Source organism: Myotis myotis, unplaced genomic scaffold (genome assembly GCF_014108235.1).
Source record: "Myotis myotis isolate mMyoMyo1 unplaced genomic scaffold, mMyoMyo1.p scaffold_m19_p_20, whole genome shotgun sequence".
NCBI classification, from domain to species: domain Eukaryota; kingdom Metazoa; phylum Chordata; class Mammalia; order Chiroptera; family Vespertilionidae; genus Myotis; species Myotis myotis.
Window position 1 is genome coordinate 4935681 of NW_023416325.1, and position 26422 is coordinate 4962102.

Here is a 26422-nt window from a genome sequence, read left to right on the forward strand (position 1 = left end):
TGATGCTGGGCTGATGTTGTGGTGTTCACTGTGACGTTCGCTGCGCCAACTAGCGGTGGGGCATCTGAAGCTGGCTCGTGACCCGAATTTTAGCTCGCAACTCAAAGCAAAAAATCGGCCGAGAGAGAGACGGCTCGTATCTCGAAAAACTCGTTAGTCGGGACACTCGTAAGTCAAGGCCCCACTGTAGCTGCATGTGGGTTTATTTATCACTGTAGTCCTGGAGGACTGCAGCTTCCTTCTTTGCTGGGGACGAGTTTGTGATGAATCAGAATGTGGTCCAGGACCTTACCGTTTGCTTTCCACACTTCCCACCACAGAGGCGTGACGCTGGGGGCTGGGCGTCCCCATCAGAGATGGTGGAGGGCGGAGCCCGGGGCGGCCGCACCCTCGGGCCTGTTTTCATTAACTGTCTGTCATCTGTTTTTAAAATTAAAAGTCAGACACGGTTTTTAACATCCCTAATCCTCCTCGGCCCGGCTTGATTGCGTTCCCCTGGATTGCTTGAACCCTCCACCGAATGAGTGTCTGCCAGGTGCCTACGACGAGCTGCATTATTCCAGGAGCCAGCACGTCTTCACGGAGGTCCCCGCCTCACGAGGGGATGTGGGTGGACAGCATTTCAGATGCGATCTGGTCTGAGGACAAGCATGAGGCCGGGTGGGGGGCACAGAGGGCCGCTGTGGGGGAGACCTGAGCCCCACACAGGGTGGTCAGAAAGGCCCCCAGATAAGGTGACATCTGAGCAGAAGAGCATCATACAGACGTGCCATTGTCTGGCCAGAGCCTTCCAGCACAGAGACCTCTGTCCCTGGTAGGAGAGGGCTTAGCAAGTTTAAAAACCAGCAACAAAGCCAATGTGACTGAAACCGACTGGGAAGGTGGGAGGGGTCGGTGGTGGGAGATGGGAAGGGCAGGACGTGTTGGTTGGTCCTGGGGACCAGGGTGATGTTGAAGCAGAGAAGTGAGGGCGGGCTGGGGGAGGCTCGGCAATGAGCCAGGTCCAGGCGCTGGTGAGCTGGAGGAAAGTGCCAGCGGTGGGGGGGAGGGTAGTTGGGTTCTGGAGGTGTTTGCGAGGCACAGCCAATCAGGAGGTGATGGTGAGGAGTCAGTGCGGATGCTGAGTGCCGGCCGGGGTGCACGCACCTGTGCCCGGCTGCTTGCTGCCTTTGCCCCCGGCTGACAGCAGCACAGACGGGTCAGAGAACTACCACCACCGAGGGTTCAACTCTACGGCTTTATTGCAACTCATGACAGCGAGCCCGGCCCCAGAGCAAGTGCCTGCATTGCGGACAGACAGACAACTGCGAGGAAGCCTGCCTCTCCTCCCTGCAGCTTCGTCACGGGAGGCGGGGGGGGTGGGACTGAGCCGGTGGCAAGGTCTGCGTGAGGCCTGGTACCCAACATTCCCGAGAGGCGACCCTCATTCCCCCGCCCCCCGCCACGCCCTGGAGCTGGGCCCTCTGCCCTTTCCCCCTGTGCCTCCGAGAGGGGTGGGTTCCTGCTGGGACCCACAGTCCCCCCGTCACTGAGTGAAACGGGACCTGCTCCCCGTTTCAGGAGAACAAGGGGCTGAGATGTCCGTTTCTCTTCAGACCGGCCTGCCATCCTGTCGGATGCGCTTACAGTAGGAAGGAAGGAAGGAAACGTGTGTCTCTCAAACGGGGTTCCTTCCAGGACCCCAGGGAAGGCGCGGGGAGGGCTGTGAGGAAACAACCGCCGCCCCGGCTGGTTTGGCTCCGTGGACAGAGCGTCGGCCTGCGGACTGTAGGGTCCTGGGTTCGATTCTGATCAAGGGCACATGCCCGGGATGCAGGCTCGATCCCCAGTAGGGGGCGTGCAGGAGGCAGCCGATCAATGATTCTCTCATCATTGATGTTTATCTCTCTCTGAAATCAATAAAAATATTTTTTAAGAAAAAAGAAACAATAATCAACTCAGGAGACACCCCTTCACTACCCTCTACCGATGGGGCCAAGGCCTCTATTTCAGAAACAGAAAGGGGCCCCGAGGGATGGGCCAGGCCAGCGAGAACGTTCGCAGGGCACAGCTGGGTGCAGCAGCCACACCCAGCAGCCAGGCCTTCCCCAGGCCCAGGTGCCACCACATGGAGACCAGACCAGACACTCTCACCCCAGACATCCATCCCTCTGCCCTCTCCCCGGAGAGAGGGAGGAGGACAGTGCCATCCACAGAGCCCAGTCAAGAACCCCCTCAGGTGAGAAGGGCGTCCTCCCCTAAACAGCGCCCCCCCTCTTCTTCAGCAGGTTCGGGGTCTTGAACCACAGCAGTGGGCAGAGGTACAGCCCTCGGCTCCCGGAGGGAACGCTTCCGATGGGCTCCCCCCGCATGGGCTTGGGGGGCAGCCCATCAGACCTCCAGGCAGCCGTGAGGACAGGCGCCCCCCGCTTCCCGCCACACGGCTCAGTGAATGTACTGGTTCCTGCCCAGGTGGGGTGTCTCGGTGAACTGTATCACAGGGCCTGCTGCCCTCTCCTCGAAAACAATGACCTGGGGAGAGACGCGCTGGGGTGGCAGCAGCCAGGTGTGTCTGGAGCCAGAGAGGGTGCCTTAGGGAAGGGGCTGGGAACTGGGCGGAAGGAACAGGGGCCCACAACTCCCCAGCGCCAAGGAGGAGCCGAGAGGGAGCTGGCCAGAACTCTCCCTCTCCGGCCCTAACAGACTGTGGCAAGGGCCTCCCTCCCTCCCTCCCTGGTGAGCACGGTGATATCAGGAGGGCGGGAGTGGGAAAGGGCCTGGGAAGAAGGGAAGGGGCTGCAAGTGCTCCCACCTGGTTGATGCCTTGGTCCAACCAGGCCCCTGGGAGGTAGAGTGTCTCCTGGGGTCCGATGTTCCAGTAGCGCCCCAGGTTTTGGCCGTTGATGAAGACAACCCCCTTCTCCCAGCCCTTTGAGTGGAGTGAGCGTGAGTCGGCCGCAGAGCCAGCACAGGGAAACCCCCAGGAGGGCAGACGCGCTCTGGGCCCCTCTCTCGGCTTCCGAACGGCCAATGTGACAGCCAGGAGATGGCCGGGCGGGGTGCCCCGTCTCTCTGTCCCAACAGCCCTGACTTCCCACCCTGGACGGAGGAACCTGGGCCCTAAGAAGTCCCACAGGGTGGCCCCTCTGCTGGGGGCCCACTCGCTCCCTCCCCGGGGAGGCCAGGCCCTTGCAGAGGGGGCAGCCCAAAGCGGGACGGTCCAGGCCCAGGCGCAGGTGAGAGAGGGCGAGGCCTTGTGGGGAGCAGCCCCTCCTCCGGGCTCGGGCTCAGAGCAGCTGAGGACGGACCAGAACCTGGGCCGGGGGCGGCTACGAACCTCCAGCTTCATGAAGGTGTCCAAGGGGGAAAAGGCCACAGGCAAGGCGCCCAGGAAGAAAGCGGGGAACACAGGTGTTTCGGGGACCAGGTTCCACGTGCTGGAGCTAAATCTATGGACAGAATACAAGACAAGGAAGGGAGGGGGTACCTTCTCAGATCCGGGCCCCACCCCGCATCCCATGGCAAAGGCGCCGGTCCACGGGGCCCAGGAATGGCAGCGGGTGGTGCCGTGGAAACAACCTCGTCTCCAGGGCGGGCACTGCCCCACCTGGGCACATGGCAGGGCCCTGGTCTGCTCACAGCTGAGCCAGAGGAGGGGTGAGGCCGGGGCAGCTCCCGGGCCCGCCGGCTCTCTCTGCACGTCCCCTGGGAGCCCACACTTGGCCCTCGGCTGGGACCTACCTCTGAAAGAAGCTCTTTTTCATGTCCAGGCTGTAGATTCTGAAGTTTTTCAGGGGAGAATTATTCAGGTAGATATTTCCAATTAAGCCTGTGGGACGGAGGCAGGGGGAGTGAGACACAGGGGCAGTGTCTGGGAAGTTCAAGGTTTCTCCTGAAGTGCATGCCCCCAACGGGGCAGCAACCCTCCCCCATAAAGCGCTGAGGGGCTGAGAATGAGTAACCCCGTGCCTGCCAGGCCCCGGGACGTGCGTGAGAGAATAGGCCGAGGGCAGACAGAGCTGAGAGGATCCCGCTCAGTGCTCACTGTGCATTCACCACGGGCATGTGGACGGCACACACAGGGAAGGCTAACAGGGAGGAGGTCAGGACCCAGGGGGGCCTTTCAGAACCACCTCCACCTCACTGCAGCGGCCTCCCTGGCCCCCTCCAATGGCTCCCCATGACACCCCTCCCTCCAAAGGCTCCCCATGACCCCCTCCCTCCAATGGCTCCCCATGACCCCCTCCCTCCAATGGCTCCCCATGACCCCCTCCCTCCAATGGCTCCCCATGACCCCCTCCAATGGCTCCCCATGACCCCCTCCCTGCAGCCAGCCCGGAGGCCTGCTGAGGAGCTGGGGTGGAGAACGGACAGCCAGCCCACGCTGTCAGCAGCTCCTCACCCAGCATGCGCTGTGACCCACCTTTGCGCTGCTCATCGATATTATGGCCGTAGTTGACGCGCCCGCAGTTCTCCACCAGGATCCTCAGCACAGTGTAGCCCTGCCGGAACAGGGTGGACGATGACTGTCTCCTCCCCTGCAGCACTCCAGCCCCTCCCTGAGCGGCCGGGATGGGAGGGGAAGCGCCCCTGCGATCAGAAAGCGAGGCTCTGCCCGCTCCCCACGCACAGCTCTGGTTAAGGAGCTCCTGGTTCCCAGGTCCTCCTCTCCGATTCCCGCCAAACCTGGTGAGGAAGAGGCCGGCGCTACCCACCGCCCAGCTCCCCAGGAAACAGACCTGGATTAAGGGGATGACGATGTCCTTCCGCTCATAGTCCAAGAAGCCAATGAACACTGTGTTCACAAACACCTGCAGGACAAACGGACAGACAGCATCGCGGGCTGACGGGAGGGAGGAGAGAGAGGAACCTCTGCCAAGCGAAGAGAGAGCCGCACTGCGAAGGGGAGGGATGCTGCCAGCTCGGTCCCTGCCAGGGCACAGGACGTCAGAGGAGACGCTCCTACCTGTCCCCGGTCACGCACGAGACCCCTGAGGACGCCAGGTGAGCCGATGGTTGTCTCGTACAGGGTGTACCCGAAGGACTGGCCATTCCCATTGTTCACTGGCAGGTTCTCCATGTTGACAGGCTTTTCAGAGATGGTTGGCTGCATAGAGGGCAGACAGGAGGGGGCACAGGGCTAGCCGGGGTGGGGGGAAAGGCAGTGACCTCCTCTGGATCCACTGGGGAAGGGCAGGGTAAGCAGACAGCCCCCACCTGGGGGCTAGTGCCCTGGGGGCAGTGGCCTTTACCAACGTTTTCTATTTTGATTCCTCATGGCTCTCCAGAGTCGCAGGGAAGGGGGATGTGAAAGAGGAAGAAGATGTGGGAAAAAAGAAGAAGAATAGCGCCCTGCTATGCGGGGCCTTGGAGCTTTTCAATCCACCATCATTTCAGATCACACAACCCTCTCTCTGCATCAGCGACGGGAGGTGCACCCTCCTCTCTCCCGCGGAGCCTGCGGAAACGGAACCCCTCGCGTTGCCCAGCGTCCCTTCAAGTTCCTTTTGTGCTTTCCCACTTCCTGCTCCCGTTTTCTCTTCCTCCCGGACAGCTGCAGGGAGGGCTCCCTGGCCCGGCCCCCCTGCGGCAGCACTCACCGGCTCCATGTACTGGAGGGCATCCCACAGCGACAGGTACAGCGCCGGCCGCAGGGACTCGTACGCCGTCTTGGGAAGAAGCTCGGGTGGGGGAGGCAGAGGGCTGCCTGCAACAGACCACAGGCCCCCCCAAAAGGACCAAACAGTCACTACCTCCTCCAGCGGCCCCCCTTCTCCCCCCCCCCCCCCCCCGCATTCCTATCCATGGCCCCATGGGCTCCTTAGTCTGAGCACCGCCCCGGGACAGGCCGACCCGCTGACACGCCTAGACCCACTGGGAAGGGGATGCCGAGGGAGGGGTGTGTGGGGGGGGCACACAGGGGGCTTTCTCAAGCCCTCAGAAGTCAGCACCTGCAAACGGGCAACCCGGGCAAGACACAGCCACATGCAAACAGCCTCCCAAGCCTGCCTGTCCCTGCCTTGAGGCGTTCTCGCACACAGACCGCCTGGGGGGAGGCGGGCAGGGAAGAAAGAACACTGTAGGGCAGTGATGGCGAACCTTTTGAGCTCGGCGTGTCAGCTTTTTGAAAAACCCTAACTTAACTCTCGTGCCGTGTCACATATAGAAATTTTTTGGTATTTGCAACCATAGTAAAACAAAGACTTATATTTTTGATACTTATTTTATATATTTAAATGCCATTTAACGAAGAAAAATCAACCCAAAAAATGAGTGTCATAGGTTTGCCATCACTGCTGTAAGGGTTCTTCAACCAGAGCAAGGGCCCAAGCTGGTGCTTGGCTGCTGTTTGCCAGGTACCTGAGATGGAGCCAAAGAATTCTCGGAGCTTGACGTACTTGGCTGTGTAGTCCCCGGCCTCGGTCAGCACCGCGTCATAGTCTGCAAGACACAGGGGCCTTGTCACTGCTCACTCGGCAAAAAGAGAGAAGGGAGACGCTGGGGTCGGCAGCATGGTCCTCGTCCCAGCAAGTGGGAGGCAGAACACTTCGGGGGTGAGCTGTCAGCAGGAGGACCCTAAATACGACTAACTACTGCAAAATGCCGCCAAACTGCCCATGGCCACAGCACAGCCCGACATGTCCCTGCGTCTTTCCTGCCTTCTGGAGGGCAGGGGGTCACAGCACCTCCAGGGCCTGAGCGGGACCTCCCGCCTGGGGAGGGGGGGCCTCTCTCACTTCCTCCCGCCGACTCCCTAATGCTCGCGGCCTGCCAGTGGGCTCCCGCCTCCCACTGCTCTGCAGGTTGAAAAGTGACCGTCCACGCCAAACCTCCCCCTCCCCCTCCCGGGCACTCGAGCCAAATGCATTCAAGGTGCCAGGGCTGTCCCTGAAGGACTCTCGGTAAAAACCCGGGCACACCGATGATGGGGCGTTCTGGGAAGGGTCGGCCCTGGGGGACACTTGCCGTAGCTGGTGACGTCGGACTTATAGTCATGGAAGTGCATGGCTCCGTTGATGAAGCCGAAGTTGGTGCCTCCGTGGAACATGTAGAGGTTGATGGAAGAGCCGGCGTCGATGATGGCCGACACGGTTTTTAAAACCTCTACAGGAAGAGGGGAGGGGCATGCCCAGTGAGCCTGAGTCTGAGACAAGCCAGATGTCCCCGGGCACGCTCGCCTCTCCCCGTCCCCCCCCCCCCCCGCCCCAATTCAATCCTCTGGCTGTCCTTCGGCTTCCCCGACGCCCCCATCACCGGAGGAGGAAGAGGAGTCACCGGGATCCCAGCTCCAGAGCTTGGGCCTTGCAGTTGTTTTAAAAATCACAGACAAGCCCTAACCGGTTTGGCTCAGCGGGTAGAGCGTCGGCCTGCGGACTGAAGGGTCCCAGGTTCGATTCCGGTCAAGGGCGTGTACCTTGGTTGCAGGCACATCCCCAGTAGGGGGTGTGCAGGAGGCAGCTGATGGATGTTTCTCTCTCATCAATGTTTCTAACTCTCTATCCCTCTCCCTTCCTCTCTGTAAAAAATCAATAAAAATATATTTTAAAAAAATAAAATCACAGACCAGCCTTCATTGACTATGACCCAGGGCAGCTTCCGCTGGCCCCCAACATGCTTCGCAACGTTACGCCCCCTCACTGAGACACAAGCAGAGGGGCTCATAGGTAGGGATATGGTGCTGACTTCTTCCCCAGTCCCCCCCTTATTAGAGAATGGACCAATGACATGAAGACAGTATCAAAGGAGAAATATACATGGTTAATAAATAGACACACACACACACACACCAGCATTGGTAAAAGAAACGCGAAATAAGAACGACCTATCAGACTGGCAAACATTAAAATTACTTTCATACTCAGTGTTGATGAATCTGTGGGAAACTGGTATTCTCCTTGAATAACGGAGAGTTAAGAATTGCTGCAATCCTGGGCAGCAGTTTAGTAAATATATTTATCAAAATTGCATTCGTGTAGTCAGTGTATTGCTAGGAACTTGTCACTGGGAAAAACAGGCCAAGTGTGCAAAAGTAGATGTTCCAGCACGCTCAGTGTCATGGTGTTCGATTCACAGGACGCACTGGAAACCACCCCAGTGCACGTCTACAAGAGACTGGACACGTAGCTGACTGAGACGCAACACAACGGGCTTCTTGGAAACAGCGATGGAATTTATACCGACAGGACAGAAAGCTGCCCATTTGTGTCACTCGCCGGCACCAGCAGGCGACACGTCCTGCGCAGAAACAGACGTGACGGCATCTGTCCACACCCGTCTGTACGTGCACGCAGGGCTGCAGACAGGGGCAGAGCAACAGCTGCCTAGACCAGTGATGGCGAACCTATGACACGCGTGTCAGAGGTGACACGCGAACTCATTTTTTCGGTTGATTTTTCTTTATTAAATGGCATTTAAATAAATCAAATAAATATCAAAAATATAAATCTTGTTTTTACTATGGTTGCAAAGATCAAAAAATTTCTATATGTGACACGGCACCAGAGTTAAGTTAGGGTTTTTCAAAATGCTGACACGCCGAGCTCAAAAGGTTCGCCATCACTGCCCTGGACAGTGAGCATCACAGTGCTGTCTGGGCTCTAGATTTTTATTTCTTCTTTAGAAGTTTTCTCTATTTGCTGGATGTTTGCCACGGGCGTGTGTTCCTCATCTCATTACAAAAACATAATAAAGCCATTTAGAAATCCTACTGTTGCCCAGCGGGCGTGGCTCAGTGGTTGAGCGTTGACCTGTGAACCAGGAGGTCACCGGTTCGATTCCCAGTCAGGGCACATGCCCAGGTTGTGGGCTCCATCCCTAGTAGAGGGCGTGCAGGGGGCAGCTGATCAATGATTCTCTCTCATCATGGATGTTTCTCTCTCTCTCCCTCCCCCCTTCCTTTCCTCTCTGAAATCAATAAAAATGTGTTTTTTAATAAATAAAATAAAATAAAAATCCTACTGTTCACGTCAGATGTCAAGACACATGATTCTGGAGTATCAAGAGCCAATCCTGACATGCAAATAACTGCAGACTCAGTGACGGGGACGTCGGAACTTATTCCCACCCCCGTCAGACATAGGGACTGCAAGCACTTACCGGAAGCATCCAGGATGTTGTGGGGGCCCCCCCAGGAGTCAAACCACCCCGTCCAGTACTCCATCACCATCTTGGGCTGAACCCCCTGGCACCACAAAATGAGAAGTTAGCTGGTCAAGAGAGGGGAACGGAGGAAAGCCCCTCACAGGGCGAGGCCACGCCCTCAGTCCTGCCAGCTGCCCCCCTGGCCCCCGAGGCCCCCGAGGGCAGAGCACAGAGGCGGCCAGAGGCACCTGCCCCAGCTTAGCCTCCAGGCGTGGCCTCCGCCTTGCAGGTGGAGAGCAAACGCACTCCCAGAGGTGACACAGTAGATCCCGCTGCACGCGGTACTGGTGAGAAAACCTTCCAAGTTAAGGCTTCATCCTAGAACCCAGCCTCTGGCCTGGGAGTCTCCTCCTGCACCGACTGACCCTCAAGCCTTGCCTAGCCTCTCCGGGAAGGGAGAATGGTGTCAGGGTGACCGCTCTGTGGCTGCAGAGCCCCCCTGCTCCCTTTCAGCTGGAAGAGACCAAGGGCAGAGCGTGGGCCCTCTTCAAGGCCCAGGGACGTTTCAATAAAGTTTACGAAATCGGAGCCGAGGGGCAGGACGCACTAGCACAGCTACTCGCAGAGCAGCCCTGCAGCCACGCTGCCCGCCTCATCGCGTGGGGAGGATATTCAGCAAGTCTCAGGTATGACTTCAGAGCCTGCCTCTGGCACAGGGTGGTCCCAGGGATGCTGACATCGGTCCCAGGGCCCTGCTCCAGCCTGCACGTTTGCAGAAGCACCAGAGGAGTGTGGGGTGGGGGTGGGGAGGGGGTTTGCAGGGAGGAGGACTGATACGCTGGTATTTCAGGTTCCACACCGAGCCTTCCTCATTCATCACGTACCTCCGCGGTCAGGGACAGCAATACATTTAGAGGCGGCTGAATACACAATCTGATCCCAGGTGATGGGCAGGCTTACAGGCCACTCGGTAGAAGGTACCAACCACGCCAGGGGAAAGGCCAGACTAAGAAAGTGGCTGGGTTTTCCTTAGTGTTGGCTGTCTGCCTCCCGAAGGGGAGATACTGTATGACATTGAAGTCCAGGAAAGGAGAAGCCGTTCTAAGTCCTGCACGTCACTGGTCTCCGGGCCAGGAGGGGACTCTGACTTGAGGGTGCTGGGGCCAAGCTGGGGGGCTCTTCAATAGCCCAGGTCACTGCCCTGCACAGTGTGGTTCCAGCTGGAGCCGTGCACCCACTCGGGCTGTGCTGCACACCCCAGCCTGCCCCTTACTGCTGGGTGCTTGCTCTGTCCTACAAAGCTGTCTCCTTAACTGGAAAATGGTAACAGCGGTGGCCAGCTCCTGGGAAGGTTAACTGACACGATGCACAGAAAGCCCTTAGCATACGGCTGAGTCCACACAACTCCCGTCAAGAGGCCTCAGTGAGCGCACCCAGCCCAGAGCTTAGAACATGACTCCAGGCCCAACTGCAACGCCTCAGGGCACACGGCTCCCCTGGCCGGGGCACGGCAGCCCGGTGCACAGGGTCAGGGTTTGCAGCGTGGAAGGCGGGCTGTGAACTGAAAAGCTGGCAGGGCCAGAGTCCCCCTCCCCAAGAGGCACCGAGATGCCGCTGCAGGGCGAAGAGCGGGGGATGGAATTCCTGACCAAGAGGCCGCACCGAACTCGCTTCAGAGCCCCACACGCACGCAGAGCGGCAGCCAGCTCCCGGGGTCGGGCTCACCTGGACACTTAGGAGGAAGATGGTCAGTAACTGCAGGTCGTGTTGCGACTGTAAGTTGATGGTGGCCAGCACTGGGGGCGGAAAGGAGAGAAGGGAAGGTGAAGTGTTGTCGCGAAGCCAGGAGGACTTGCCGAACTGCCCCACACCTTTCTCAATTCACCAGCCAAACAAGCGAACTGATCTGGACATCGTTTCCCACCCCTGATCAGAGTCCGGTTCCTCTGATGCCAGATGGTCTTGTTCACCTGGACCGTCAGCTCTCAGCACAGACCTCACCACGCTTCTGATCAATGTCACTTTCCCAGCCGGAGTGCATTTCTGCTCATCGCCCTCTTAAAGGAGCCTGCAGTCAGATCTTGACTTTGCACCTCAAGCACCAGGACAGGCTGACGGCCGAAATACAGACTCCCCGTGCATTTCTCAGACGAGGGCTGATTTTCTATTCTACCCAATCATGTGTTATAGTTTTTAAATTGAAGGTGGTGTTTCTTAACATTTTTAATTGGCGTTTAGAGACAGAGAGGGAGGGAGAGGGACAGAGAGCTAGAAACATCAATGAGAGAGAAACATCATCGAACGACAGAGCTGGCGACAGCAAGTCCGCCTCGGACACGGATGTCCCAGCGCCACGCAGAAGGGAGAAGGATTGGCGGCTGCCCGGGCAGCGTGCACAGCCAGGCCGGGCGCGCCCGCCTCCACACACCTCCGTCGATGACCCCGTTGCTCAGGCCGTCCTTGTTGTCTGAAGTCAAGAGCAGCTCCACAATCCCTCGGTCCTCCAAGGCCTAGGGGAGGGAAATGAAGGGGTCACCGTCCACCCCTCCTCAGAGCTCCTGCCGGCCACGCCGCTGGGAAGGAGGTGGCAGGAAGGGAAGGAGGAGCTTCCAATAAAGCATGTTATTTCCCTGCAGAAAACAGACACCTGCTCTGTGCGTGTGCGCGATGGTGGGCAGAGCTCCGTCGGCTGGAGGTCCAGCGCGGCAGGGGCAGGGCTGCCCGGCTCAGCCACCCTCGGCTGCTCCCGGTCCCGCAAGGTGCCCGGAATGGCTACTGTGCGTCCCTAGACAGGACTACGAAGAGGCCGGCTCAGGGAGGCCAGACGCCGTACTGCCATCGGGCAAGAGACCGCAGGGACCCCAGAGGGGGCCAGGACCTTAGGGACAGCCCACGCCTCCCCGTCACCCTCGCCAGAGCAAGCAGCCCACCCCTTCCCCACCCCCAGCAGGGGGGGCTCCGGCACCAGCGGTGCCCCTGGCACGTGCCCGTGGCGTGCTGCACATGCCCAGAACATCAGTGCTCCCCGAAGGCTGTGAATCAAATGGTGAAGATAAGCGGAAGGGGCACACGCCGTGCTGAGGGACAATAACCGTTTCCCCATCAGAACAACGGCTGACACGGGGGAGCCTGGGCGAGCCCCAGGCCTCACTGGGCGCGTTAGGTACATGCTGTCCTCCGTGCACAGCGGCCTCTGGGCTGTGCAGACGCAGAGCCTCGGAGAAGCGGGGTCAAGTGTCGGATAAAGAGAAGACTGCTTACTTCAACCCAATTCTTTTGGAAGCAGAGGAGGCAGAGGGATACCCGGTGGGTGAGTGACGCTCAGGTCTGATCCCAGACGCTGGTGAGGAAGGAGCAGAGGGGCCCTAATTCTCAGGACCACAGAAGCTGCGGGCGCTGAATCCATTAGGCCAGGCGAGGTTTTGATCCAAGCCTGAACACCCACCACCTCACAGCTCCAACCCGTCGCTCACTGATACGTAGTGAAGTCTGCGCACATGCACCGCATGCATACAGCATCCCGGGCCTGGGAGGCGGAACACGTGGACGGTAACTGTCTTCTAAAGCTGTTCCCTTCACAGGTTCCCTTCCCAGGCACGGCATGGCTGACTGTCCCATCAGGGATGGACGACTGCCGCTTCCGGCACAGCCATCTGCCCAGGGCAGCTCAGGGCCAGTCAGTCCGTACAAGTCCTTCACTCTTGGCCCTGCAGCACCAGGAGGCACTGCCGTCCCCAATTAAACTTGATCGATAAAGGGCAAATGTGCGACAACCCTACTGAGACAAAAGTATGGCGAAAGAAAGCCCTAGCTGGTTTGGCTCAGTGGACCGAGCATCGGCCTGCAGACTGAAGGGTCCCGGGTTCCATTCTGGTCTAGGGCACATGTCTGGGTTGTGGGCTCGATCCCCAGTTGGGGATGTGCAGGAGGCAGCCAATCAATGATTCTCTCTTACTCTCATATCATTGATGTTTCTATCTCTCTCTCTCCCTTCTTCTCTGAAATCAATATATATATATATATATATTAAAAAGCATGGAGAAAAAAAATGTGCTCTTTAAGAATTGGCACTGAGGGATGCGGTGTTACTATGAGAAAAGCATCAGACCCCCTGTGACACCACAGCCTGTCAGACGTTCGAGAGGAAGGAGCGTGAGGAAAGAATCGCGAGGACACTTACTTTCTTGATGTACGGCAGGTAGGCGGGGTCTTTGTTGTAGGAGCCATACTCATTCTCCACCTGCACAGCGATGATGGGTCCCCCGTGCTTGTACTGGGGAGAGAGAAACAGTCCGACGCCCAGCGTGTAGCGGGACCTGGATGGTCTCATTTCACTACATGTCTCACCAGGTACTGGCGTAACATCCCATTGGGAAGTGAAAGTCTCAAAGGTCTGGCGTATGATCGAGAGGGACGGCAGCAAGACACAGAGTGGAGAGCCCCAGGCCTGTGACCCCCCCACGGGAACATCCCATAAACCACCGCATACTGACCACAGCAACTGTACAGGACAGCGGTTCTCAACCTGTGGGTCGCGACCCCTTTGGGGGTCGAACAACCCTTTCACGGGGGTCGCCTAACACCATCGGAAAACACATATATAATTACATATTGTTTTTGTGATTCATCACTATGCTTTAATTATGTTCAATTTGTAACAATGAAGATACATCCTGTATATCAGATATTGACATGACGGTTCATAACAGTAGCAAAATGACAGTGATGAAATAGCAACGAAAATAATTTTATGGTTGGGGGTAACCACAACATGAGGAACTGTATTAAAGGGTCGCGGCATTAGGGAGGTTGAGAACCACTGGTATAGGAGCTCTGGCAGCCAAGCCAATGTTTAAACAGATATATCAATGCCCAATCAAGAAAAAGACATTCCGCCCTCGCCGGTGTGGCTCAGTGGACAGAGCGTCAGCCTGCGGACTGAAGGGTCATCCCAGGTTCGATTCCGGTCTAGGGAACATTCCTGGGTTGCGGGCTCGATCCCCAGTGTGGGGCGTGCAGGAGGCAGCCGATCCATGATTCTCTCTCATCGTTGATGTTTCCATCTCTCTCGCCCTCTCCCTTCCTCTCTGAAATCAATAAAAAATACTTAAGCAAAAGACATTCAAAAGAGTATGAAATTGCATGTTTTGCTTGCCCTTGCCCCACCCTTCTGTGGTGCAGCATGGCACAGTCAGGGAAAAAAATATCCTAATTCTGCATTCCTTCCCTCAAGGTAGAAGAAACACCATGGGACGGGCTTGCAGTGCTCTGGGCTGTCCGTGGTCTGTCCAGCGGACTAGTGTCTGTCTCCTCTGACTCGGAGCTGAAACAGGGTATGTTGGCAACGTCTGGACCTCAGGTGTGTGTGTCTTTCTTTACAAACTGTTTCTAGAGATTTCTGTTCCTTTGAGTGAGACGTGCTTCCATGTTTCTTGTTCATCTTGTGTGGGTTTTTTTCTGAAAATTGGGTTTTTAAAAAGCTGTCATGTCTCCCAGTCTTTGCAGATTTGGAGGGAATGTCTTCACTATTTAATGGGCTCCTAAGCCTTGAGATCGGCCAGGATGAAGGCTTAAGACCTTCTCAGACATTTCTGGGGCATCTGTCCTGTCTAAACTGTGTGTGTGTGTGTGTGTGTGTGTGTGTGTCTCCCGCTGCTTTTACATGTCTTACTTTCCCCAGAGTCTCACCCAGCTGCTTCTTGTGGCCTTACGTGTTCTATCGGATCCCTCTGCCTCCACACTCTTGCCCCCAGGCTTCCAGGAGCCTGTAGTCCCCCTGACGTTTTCATATACTTTACCTGCTAGTCTTTAAAGAAACACACACACACACACACACACACACACTGGACTTACTAGACAAAAATGTTTAAACTGTGATAAACACGTACTGCTGATAGGAATGCAGATTGGTGTGGAAAGCTGTATGGAATTACCTCAAAAAATTAATTAATGGAACTGCCTTAGGATCCAGCGATTCCACTTCAGGGAATTTATCCCAAGAAACCTGAAGCACTAACTCAAAAGAATAGATGCAGCCCCTATATTCACTGCAGGCGTCAGTCACCATAGCCAAGATGTGGAAGCTGCCCCAGTGTCCATCAGGACGTGAGTGGATGAAACAGCTACAGTACGTTCACACAACGGAGTATTACTCGGCCAGAAAAAAAGCAAGAACATTTTACCCTTTTCAGCACCGTGGACGGACTTGGAGAGCATTATGCTACATGAGAAATTTCTCTTAGAAATAAGCCCATGAGAGAAAGACAAGTACCCTATGATTTCACTGATATGTAAGGATCTAAATCAGTGATGGCGAACCTATGACACACGTGTCAGAAGTGACATGGGCACTCATTTTTTTGGTTGATTTTTCTTTGTTAAATGGCATTTAAATATATAAAATAAATATCAAAAATATACATCTTTCTTTTACTACGGTTGCAAATATCAAAAAATTTCTATATGTGACACGGCACCAGAGTTAAGTTAGGGTTTTTCAAAATGCTGACACGCCGAGCTCAAAAGGTTCGCCATCACTGATCTAAATGAACAAACTAAACTGCCAAGCAAAATGGAGACAGACTCATAGACAGAGAGCAGCTGACTATGCGCTCTGGTGGGAGGGTGGGGGGGTTGTGGGGTGGAGGGACTGAGCAAAAGAGATTTTAAAAAGAGAAAGACCTCCTGGACCGGGACATGCGGTGACTGTAGGGGGAGGGGATGGGGAGAGGTGGAGGAGGGTATAGGCTGATGGAATAAAATAAAATAAAATAAAATAAAGAAAAATAATAAAATAAAATAAAAATAAATAAAATAATAAAATAAATAAATAAATAAAATCATCAACCAATGAGTACATCGATTACAGGTCTCAGGCAGTGGGAAGGCATGAGCTCCTGTGTTGGAAGGAACTGGGAGCCCCTGGTCTGAGAGCTGCCCGAGGGCTGTTTACTCCCCGTAGGAAGGCAGGTGCTTTTACCTGGAGCGGCACCACCCTGGACATCAGGTGGTCAAAATAAAGGTCCACTGCTTCGGTGAAGCCCTTGTACGTCGTTCTCAGCCTCATGCCAGAGTCTCGGAGCAGCCAGCTTGAACAGAAAAAGAGGGGGGGGTGGGTATTAGTTCCACTGTTTGTGGGTCGCCCTGGGCAGGGCGATGGTGGCGTGAAAGGAAAGCTGTGTCCGAGTGCTCAGGAATGAGACCTGAGACGCTCCCACACCACACCCTCCACCCGTCGGACAGGAGCACGTGCGGCCCAGCCCAGCCCCGAACTCAGCCCTGCTCCCCGACAGGGGACACCAGCCTAGTGGCAACTTATGTCCAGCTTCATGGCTCTAGGTCTGGCTGCCAGTCAGAGTGAGAAAAGCTTTTCATTGGCTGCAAGGCCCGGTCTTCAAGCATTTACTCTGCAATCTCTTTATCGAGGGTGAAGCCAAAGGCGTCAGGCTGGGACTGCAGAATAGAGGCAGCCTCCAGCGTCACCCAGAAAAGCAGGCGGGAGGCAGGCTGTGCTGTGCGAGGCTAAGCTGCCTCCCGCTGCTCGGCCCCTGCTCTGGCCTGGCTGCAGTTCCCGCTGACCCGGCTCATCTGCATCATCAGATCAGCTATTCAGAGCTCAGCTCGGGGGAGAAGCAGGGAAGCAAGATTCATTCTTCCTATAACTTGTGGGGGGGGGGGGCCCATTCCCCAAGGAACACAGAATATTGTTCCAGAGCTGAAGTCAAAGTACTTTCCATCTCATCTGAAATTCTGAGAAAACTCTTCTATTTTCTTACAAAAGGCCCTGATTTAGAAGTCCTGAAGAGGGTCAGAAAGTATCCCTTTATGTGAGGTCACCGTGGATGAGGGAGAGCGGTCTCCGCGGGACTGACGGCTCCCCGCCATCTCCAGGAGACAGGTCTGGCTGCGCATCCCCACGGGCACACGTCCGTTTCCCAGAGGAGCGCGCCGCCTGCCGGGGTTGTCCGTGGGCCCACCGCCTCTGCCACCCGGGCCTGGGTGGCCAGGCGCTGCACAGGAGGGCGGAGTGCTGGAGTCCTCGCTGCTTCTGAGCTGAGACTTAAACCCTGTCCTCCTGTGCCCGCTCTGGCTCAGCCAGAGGCTTCTCGCGGACAGATTTCTAATCCCCAGGGGTGGGGGAGGCCACTCTGGCTGGGGTCACAGCCTGGCTGAGGGCACTCTTGCCGAGATGAATGGCACAGGGACACAGAGGTGGTCCTGGGTAGTGAAGGAGATGGAGACAGAGGCTGCCTGTGCCCCTGGGGCCGGGCGGGGTAGCGCTGGAAACCAGAGGAAAAACAAAACAAAACAAGGGGGAGGCGGGTGGCTGCAGTCTGGGGAGAAGCCAGTCCCGCAGGACACAGCCTGGCAACAGGCTCGCCTCCCGCCCCAGGGGCAGCGCGGGGTGGGGAGGGGCAGACCTGACCATCCGGAACACAGTGAGCATGGGGACGATGACCCCTCTTAAAGAAACGTATCTTTTTTTGAGAATTTAAGGCAATAATGAGGAGGAGGAGGCATGCACGTGGTGGCAGGTGATCCAGTTGTAGAAACTGGATCACACAGCCCTCCACTGGCCCCGGTGGGGACTGCACATCCTAAGATAACTCCTGAGGGCTGAAATGCAAAGATGAGAGAGCACGCGAAAGCAATCATGTGTTTCTCTGACACTTTAACAAACAAATGCTGGTCACATCCCCTAGACACAGGCAGGCGGGTTTGAGTCTCCCTATTTTGCAGACAGGAAGGTGAGGTCCAGGGCGGACAAATGGCCCAACTGAGGCTGACTCACAGCGGAGCCCTGGTGGAGCGCACGCCTCGGGGAGCGCACCCCTGGGGGTGGCCGGCCCTGGGCCGTGCTCGCCACGTGGAAACCACATCGGATTAGACACGGACGGTGAGGGTGACATCGTTTACTAGTAAAATGACCCCCTTTGGGTGCTACTTATTCTAAAAAGGAACTTCAGTACAAAACAGAAGAATATACATTCTTTAAACGCAAAATTAAACCTATATTTGTGATTCACATTTTACATGAGCACGCAGACAACTCGGGCTGTGGCCAGAGGCCTCACAGCCCCGCTCACCTGGGCAGGCCGCCGAGGTCGATCTCGCTGCAGATGTAGGGGCCTGGACGCAAGATCACCCACAGCCCGACCTCCTCGGCCATCCGGACAAAGGCCCTGGGAAGGTCAAAGGCGGCCACTCTGAGGGCATCCGAGCCGGGCGGTGGGGACAAGCCAGCACATGCCACAGGCGGCAGAGCTGCCCGGATCCTCTGCTGGCCCGCCCTCCTCTCAACCAGAGACAGGGAGAGTGAAGGGAAGGCCGAGCCCCCATCCCTGCAGCTGGCTTCTCACCAGCTCCCAGCCCAGGACCATCTGCACAGCCCACCGGGTCATGAAGGGAGGGGAGGGACTGTCAGACAGGGGACGGGGTCCTCACATGAACCTGACCCCGACCACCTTGCTGCCTCCAGGGGCAGCCCACTCCCAGCAGGGGGGAGGGACCCCACTGCAGAGCAGGGCTGACAGGGGACCAGGCTCCTCTGGGCTGCAGTGAGGAGGGTGGGCTCAGGGGAGGCCTGGACACCTGGGAGCAGCAGGTCCCAGCTGGAGAGCACCTGGCCCCGGTGCAGAGCTGGCACAGGGCCGAGAACACCTTCCAAGCAGAGCCGAGAGGCCACAATGGTTCCTCATCAACCCCCGCCAGCCCCTTCCTGCCCCCAGGCCCAGGCCCAGGCCCAGGCCAGGTCACAGGAGCAGCAGCAGCACGTACTCCAGATCCAGGTTCCCGGAGAAGTCAAATGTGCCTCTCTGTGGCTCGTGGAGGTTCCAGGGGACGTAGCTGTAACAGGAAAGAGTACAGGCATGGATGGCCTCTTCATTTATTCCACTTCATCCCCCAGGTTCCCTCTTTATCCCTAAAACCCCTGAGATGCCCTAGCTCAGTGGTCGGCAAACAGCGGCCCGCGAGCCACACGCGGCTCTTTGGCCCCTTGAGTGTGGCTCTTCCACAAAATACCACGTGCGGGTGCGCACGTACAGTGTGATTGAAACTTCGTGGCCCATGCGCAGAAGTCGATATTTTGTGGAAGAGCCACACCCAAGGGGCCAAAGAGCCGCATGTGGCTCGTGAGCCGCAGTTTGCCGACCACTGCCCTAGCTGGTTTGGCTCAGTGTACAGAGCATCGACCTGCGGACTGAAGGGTCCCAGGTTCGATTCCGGTCAAGGGCACATGCTCAAGGCTGCAGGCTCAACCCCCAGTAGGGGGCGTGCAGGAGGCAGCCAATCAATGATTCTCATCATTGATGTTTCTCTCTCTCTCTCTCCTTTCCTCTCTGAAATCAATAAAAATATACTTTTTTAAAAAACTCTCTGATGGTGCACTGTCTCCATGGTGCGCTGTCTCAGTGACGTCAGGGCTGGAACAAGAACTAAGTGAAGAGACGGAAGGTCTTAGAGAACCCAGAGCCAGTCCAGGGGGACAGAGAGCTCACCTACCTCCTGAGGGGGGGGGGGGGGGAGAGAAGGCCAACAAGATGTGAAGATGTGGGTGAAGCATAAGACAGGACCACAGGGCAGCGTGGGCTGCTCAGAGTAGGATCTGCCAGGGCTCACCCATCCTGGCACCCTGGAGCCCCCCGGGCTGGGCTCCCACAGAGAAGCCCGGACATGGACTCCAGGAGCCCCTTGGGGGACGAGGCATGGGGGGGGTTTGGGGGGGGCAGGGCAGCACTCACGTGGTGAGGGTGTTCAAGCCACAGGCTTTCATCTTCAGCAAGCGGTCCCTCCAGTACGCCTTGGGCACACGGAAATAGTGCACGGAGCCCCCGAAGATCCAGAAGGTGGAGTCCTCCAGCATGAAGTTCTGGCCCTTGGTGTGCAGCCCAGACTGCCGGTGTCTCAGCCAGGGAGAGAGCAGGCGGGGCCAGTGCAGCCTGCGGGGAGGAAAAGCGGTCGGGAAGCCTGGAGGCGCCCAGCGGCAGCGGCAGGGGCACCGGCAGAGATGGGCCTCCTCTCGGCTTCCGCCGGCTCACCTGGCCCGGCTGCCAGGCAAGAGCGAGCTGAGCTGCACTGAGGACCGAGGCAAACACAACCCTGGACGTGGAGACAGTGCAGAGCAGCGGTCGCCAGCCGGTGGTCTGTGAGGTCCGAAAGGTTGGCGACCGCTGGTGCAGAGGACACGCGGGCACACAGCTGTGGGAAGGGGGTGCTAGTGGGCTGAGAGGCTGTCTTCAGGGTTGGGACTTGGGGGGACTTGGGAGGACTGGAGAGCAGGCCTCCTAAGCCATCTGACTAAACATCAAAGCAGCCACTACTTCAAATAGTACCTCGGGGCCACCTCCTGGCCACAGCTGCCCGGCTCGAGGTGCAAATACCTGTGAAGAGGCATCTGGGTTAGAAACGGCATCTATTCACGAAGCAAATTTCCAGGTCTTGGTTGTCATCTAAAGGTCAAGTGTCGTGCTGGCCAAGATCACCCGCCTGACAGACAGCCCCACCGGGAGGCGACTGAGAAGTTTTAGTCCCTGAAAAGGCACCTCTTGGCATCTCTGGGGCTGGCCACGGGGAGCCCTGCGGTTCTGTGCTCCGGTCTCCTGGGGGCTGCGAGAGGAGGCCGACAAGAGGAGCTGCGGCCAGCGTTTCCCGCGAGGAAGTTTAGGAAACGGGGAGACAGACAACAGCCGGGCGCGAATCTGGTGCAAAAGCAAATTTGTGTGGCTGCCTCTTCGGCACCCACTTCTCATGACAGTTCCTGGCACTTGAGGGCATCTTGCCCAGCAGGGCTCCTCTGCGTAAAAAAGCGCCCTGAGCTGCTCTGCTCTTTCCATTCGTTCTGTAACACTGCCTAACGTGGTACCGCCGCGACAGTGTCCGGCTCAAGGCCCGGCTTCACCCATTCAATCAGCGCTGATACACACTGACTGGGGACTGTCGTCTGAGAAGAGACGTGTGGGAACCCCAAGGGGGGGTTCCCCACAAACTGCCTGTGGCTGGTCCGTGCTGAGATCGGTACAGACACGGACACTGTTAGAGCAACGAGAGGAATTGTATGTCTATTAAAGCGAATCCTAAGAAGCCAGGTATGCATATCTTTTCATTTCCCTTTTCTTGTAATTTTTTTTTATTGCGTCTCCTAAAGTAACGGATTGGAACTTTAAGGAGAAAAGGAAAATGATTCTTCCCCACAGATGGTGAGAAATACTGCTCTAGGCCAGAAGCGATGGCCTGGTGTTTGCCCCTGGGTATTATCTGAATAGCTCATCCTTTTCATACATGACCTGCTCACAAAATCAACTTCGCAGGAAAAGCACATGTGCTCTTGAAAGGGGCAACCCCACTGTCTTGCTGGGTGTGGGAGTGCAGAAGCAGTGAGTATTACCCCCCATTAAAAATACCACCCCCCCCCCCCCGTCTATCCCAGGAGAAGTCCTACACAAGGGGGCTTCTTTTGCAATATGGCCTTTACTATCCAGAGCTATCCATCTAAGCCAGTGGTTCTCATCCTTCTGGCCCTTTAAACACAGTTCTTCATGCTGTGACCAACCATAAAATTATTTTCGTTGCTACTTCATCACTGTAATGTTGCTACTGTGATGAATCGTCATGTAAATATCTGATATGCAGGATGGTCTTAGGCGACCCTTGTGAAAGGGTCCTTCAACCGCCAAATGGGTCGCGACCCACAGGTTGAGAACCGCTGACCTAAGCCCCAGATACAGCTGAGTGGAGAGGAAGCAGCAGATATCCCTACACCAAAGGAGCTCGCTGAGTAACCGGGGAGGGGGGAAGGGATGGAGGCGGACTGGACTCCAGAGCCCTTTTCAGATACTGAATGTTCTACAAAGACCTCTCTAAGCTCCAGCATCTCCCGAATCTTCATCAGAGAGCACTCAAGACAATATTACAGAGTTCTGAGTCACTTCAAAGTCGAGGTGTTTATTTCACTTGCTACTTTTCCTTGACCTCAGATGGAGAGAACCCTTTGGCCAACTTTCTGATACCCCTGCTGTCAAGGCTGTGGCTCTTTGCTGCAAAGCTCCTGCGTATCCCAAACCCTGGAACCACAAATAATACCCCAATAATGGCCATGCTCTGCTCCCTGGTCCCTTCCAGTCCCTGGTCCCTTTCAGACCCTGGCCAGCATGCACTGTGAGACTCCCAGAGCCAGGGTGGCTCAGACACGCCTCTCCCCCTCCCCGACTGAGCTGCGCCCAGCGAGCCACGCTTCCCCACTAGTGTCAGAGAGGACTCCTGCCGAAAAGGACACTTCCCAGGTGCTGAAAAAAAGGTCACTCCTGTAAGATGAAAGGGACAGCATTCAAAGCGCTCAAACATGCCAGGGATGTGACTCAGGCCTCAAGCCCAGCAGAGTTCTACGAGCAAAGCTCATAAAATCACTGACCTCACAGGATCTCCGGAAGTGAGGCACAATCTGTCCACTGTACCCTGGGAAGTCAGGACTAGCCCGTGATTTGGATCAAAGCAAGAGGCCTGGTCCCATTGTTACGTTATCCACCTTCACGGAGAAGTCAGACGGGTTCTGCTGCTGAAATCCAGAGCGAGTGAGGCCTCGAGAACTTGCCCTCGAGGGGCGCCATGAGGGCTGCTTCCTGGCGGCTCTCCTCTTTCCTGACCTTCACCACCTAACGTCTCAGGTGTGAGAGATGCAGAATGAATTCCATTACTGCTCAGGGGTGCATTTATATTAAGGAAAAAGTCCTGAGTAGGAGCCATGCCTTGATACTATCAAGCAGGCATTCTTGTGGCGTGTGAAGAGGAAAGGGAATGAGAGGTGACTGGCTGTAAGACACGGGTCGCATGACTACATGCATCACAGCCCTCGAAGGAAAATGCCCAGTGGAGGAAGCCCAACCAAGTCAGAGCGCAGACTGCAGGATCACATTTCTGTAAAACACTAAAACGCTGTAACTGACAGATGGTGGTGGCGAGCAACAGATCGGCGTGCTTGGGGAGAGGGGAGCAGCGGCGTAGGAGAGAGGCGCAAAGGGGCACACGGACATCTCTGGGGTTGATGGGTATCTTCACAATCTTCACGACGGTGGTAATTTCACAGGTGGGTACATATGCCAAAACTTACCAAACTGTACATGTTAAACGTGCAGTTTATCTCATGGCAATTACACGACAATACAGGTAATTTTTTTTTTATTGATTTCAGAGAAGAAGGGAGAGGGAGGGAGAGATAGAAACATCAACGATGAGAGAGAATCATTGATCGGCTGCCTCCTGCACGCCTCCTACTGGGAATCGAGCCCACAACTCGAGCATGTGCCCTTGACTGGAGTCGAACCCAGGACCCTTCAGTCTACAGGCCGACGCTCTATCCACTGAGCCAAACCAGCTCCAGCCAGGTCATTTTTTTTAAAGACCCTTGTTCACGCTAAGATACTGAAGGTTGAAATCTTGCTCAAAAATCACCTTGAACCTCGTTCTTGGATATGGTGTAATCGAACAGCTCTGACCGAGCATGAACCCGCCCAAGGTGAAATTCATGGAGAAAGGAAAAGCTGCAGCCACGCAGCCCCTCCTCCACCCAAATCCCTCCTTCTGGGGTACAGAAAAGGGGCGGATCCTGACAGCTCAGCTCCCCAAAGCTGCCAGCGGAGTAGCCAGGTCCCAGGTGACCTATATACCACTGGCCACCACCACGTTCCCCAGGACAGCTGGGAGAGGCCACCCCCCCCCCCCCGCCGTCTCCCCGCCACCCCGCCCCCCCCCCCCCCCCCCCCCGACACACACTCAGTTTATGACCCAGTCAAAGCCAGAGTTAAAGCAGGAAGAGGATGCGACAATGAGTATGTTCTCCTCTGGCCTCCAGAGACCATCCTTGGTGGCCACGAGGGTGATACAACCAAAAAGACGCCCGAAAGACACATATTCTAAAGGACCCTGAGAGCTGGCCCTGGAGCTTCTCTGGCCTCTATCTTGTCTGCTGAGAAAGAAGAGATGGCCCTAGCTGATTTGGCTCAGTGGATAGAGTATCAGTCTGCAGAGTGAAGGTCCTGGGTTCGATTCCGGCCAAGGGCACATGCCCAGGTTGCGGGCTCGATCCCCAAGTTGGGGACGTGCAGGAGGCAGCTGATCCATGATTCTCTCTCATCATTGATGTTTCTCTCTCTCCCCCCTCTCTCCCTTCATCTCTGAAATCAATAAAAAAAAATTTTAAATAAATGCAAATAATAAAAAGAAGAGATGGCAGGAAAAACAGTGACTGTCCTAAGCACTTCGAACTATTTCCGCAGCTATTCATTCTCCACCTGCTCCTCCCTGGCAACTCCAGAAGCCTTCCTCTGACTCCTCCTGCGGTCACCACACCCAGGTAGGAACACAATTAATGCATCTGTCTGACAGCTCATCTCCTGTCCCTCCAGACACCAACAAACACCCAGCCTCCTTCCCACACCTTTTCCCGTGGACTCCTAGGGTGTCCTTGCCTGGCCCATCTCAAGCCCCTGCGTGCTGGCCCTCAGAATGACCTGTCTGGATCCCCTGCATGGCCTGCTATATCCTTGACCTCCAACAACGAGCAAGCTACTTGCTACCTGAACGAACACCCCTGGCCTTTCTCTCTGGGGTCTGGGCTCCTCGATGCCCCGCTGTACTGTATGCCAGAGGCTCCTGCTGCCTCTGCTTTGAGTTAATTCTTCTGGGGTCTGCGTCAGGCTTGTACTGGGAGGAGGGCTGAGCATCCTACCAGAGCCAGGACCAGTCGTCTCCAAAGAGGAAAGGGTTAGATGTCATCACAAGATTGGCGGGGGGGGGGGGGGGGGGGGGGTGAAGTCTTGAAAAACTGTGCAAATGCTTCTTAAGTTTTCTGGGCCCCAGAATGAGGAGAGCACCATTTTCTTCTCCCACACGATAAAGGTCATCCTCACCATCTCCCAAGCAAAGAAGACAGGTTCCGTCTTGAAAAGGTACAAGTGGAAAGCGTTTCTGATTGGGATGCTGTGGTGGCCAAAAACGTCCCGGTATTTAACTCCATCCAACACTTCCCTCTACCTCCAGGGAGGTTCAGCGAAACCAGGAAGGGTGATGGGGAAGAAGGAAAGATCAAGCTGCCCCAGTTCCAATGTAATGGAACTCCCAGGCATTTGTTCTGGGCGAGCGGCCTGCTCTCCCAGCCACACCTGAAGTTTTGAATATGGAAAGTGCCAGGCATCCACCTGAAGTTTTGAATATGGAAAGTGCCAGGCATCCACCTGAAGTTTTGAATATGGAAAGTGCCAGGCATCCACCTGAAAGATGTGGTCAGGGCTGCAGCATCCTATATATAGACTCAGATGGGAAAAACGCCGGGCAGGGGCACCCACACAGGCCGCGGATAAAGCATTCCATCACTAAACGCCATCACTGGCCAGACATTGTGTAAGGGGAGCTGGCCGCTGGTGAGTGGTGGGAACGTGGAGAGAGAAGACAAACTAGTACCAATCCGGAAAAGGGGCAAATCAATCCCGGGCGGAGGAGCTGGGAGGGCCCCTGGGGCAGTGTTCTCGGACTGTGCTGAGCAGGCTAAGTCGGCCATGGCTGTGGTCACTGGCGCTCTGGCCTCTGCTGAACAGATAAGTCTCCCAGCAGAACTGGTGGGGAATGCGGGGAGCTGGGAAAACAGCAGAAGGGGGTTCCCCAAAGCGGGGCAGTGATAAGGAACGTAGGAGAGGGATCTGAAGGCTGGTCCTGCCGACCTTCCAGAGGGCTGGGAGTTCCCACGAGAAAAGTAGAGCTCGCAACACGGACGCAGAGGAGTGGGGAGGCTCTAGGGTGCAGGCGCCTGGGGACTGGGAGGGCAGCGCCTAGTGGCTCCCAGAGGTCTGGGTCTCGAAGCAGAACCAGAGCTCCTGGCGGCGCACCGGGGCGCAGGGATATTGGGGAGCTACAAAAAGGAAAAGGCCCGCGGGCTGTTCCCGGTGGGAACTCGGGATTCGCGGGTCGAGGTAACGTGACCTGCAGGGTCTGCCTCCCTCCGGCCAGACGGGAGCTTAGACGGGAGAGAGAACGCGAGGTGTGGAGGGTTGGGGTGCCTGCAGACCGGCGGCGCCGGGCGGATTCCCTCACCTGCGGAGCACCAGGAAACCCAGGACCACCAGCAGCAGGAGTCCGAGCGCGCGGCAGGGCCTCCGCGGGGCACTCCACGTGGTCATCGCGCGTTCGCGCCCCGCGCAGGGACCAGGTTCCCACTCCAGCCGGCACTCGACGCGCGCCCGGGCTCAGCGCGGGGGGCGGGGCCGCTCGCTGGTCGCCTGGGCAACCGCGCCGCCGCCCAAGGCCACGCCCCCCGCCCGCGCGCCGGGGCGCTTGGAGAGGCAGGGGGCGGGGCCTCCGCCGGCTTGCGGCGGCG

At 56.6% G+C, this 26422-nt stretch overlaps 1 protein-coding gene across 1 annotated transcript; it reads right to left on the reverse strand.

Moving 5' to 3' along the window:
* Nucleotides 1-1832: 1832 nt before the first annotated feature.
* Nucleotides 1833-26422, reverse strand: GLB1L2 (galactosidase beta 1 like 2). Its single transcript, XM_036354460.1, has 19 exons — nucleotides 26140-26422; nucleotides 19803-20000; nucleotides 18838-18906; nucleotides 18147-18242; nucleotides 16040-16148; nucleotides 13241-13333; nucleotides 11489-11570; nucleotides 10786-10856; nucleotides 9076-9160; nucleotides 6946-7083; nucleotides 6340-6420; nucleotides 5580-5686; nucleotides 4946-5086; nucleotides 4719-4790; nucleotides 4403-4481; nucleotides 3721-3808; nucleotides 3317-3428; nucleotides 2792-2908; nucleotides 1833-2511 (listed from the first exon to the last, which is right to left on the reverse strand). The coding sequence occupies exons 1-19, from the start codon at nucleotides 26223-26225 to the stop codon at nucleotides 2425-2427; spliced, it is 1911 nt and encodes a 636-aa protein (XP_036210353.1). The 5' UTR covers nucleotides 26226-26422; the 3' UTR covers nucleotides 1833-2424.

What these genes read in the sequence shown, in the direction of transcription:
- GLB1L2 (XM_036354460.1), bottom strand. Translation starts at nt 26,225, where the DNA reads ATGACCACGTGGAGTGCCCCGCGGAGGCCCTGCCGCGCGCTCGGACTC. An exon ending in GGCTTGAACACCCTCACCAC is followed by an intron (nt 18,907 to 19,802) that starts GTGAGTGCTGCC and finishes TTCCTGTTACAG; the next exon opens with CTACGTCCCCTGGAACCTCC. An exon ending in GTCCGACGTCACCAGCTACG is followed by an intron (nt 6,421 to 6,945) that starts GCAAGTGTCCCC and finishes TGTGTCTTGCAG; the next exon opens with ACTATGACGCGGTGCTGACC.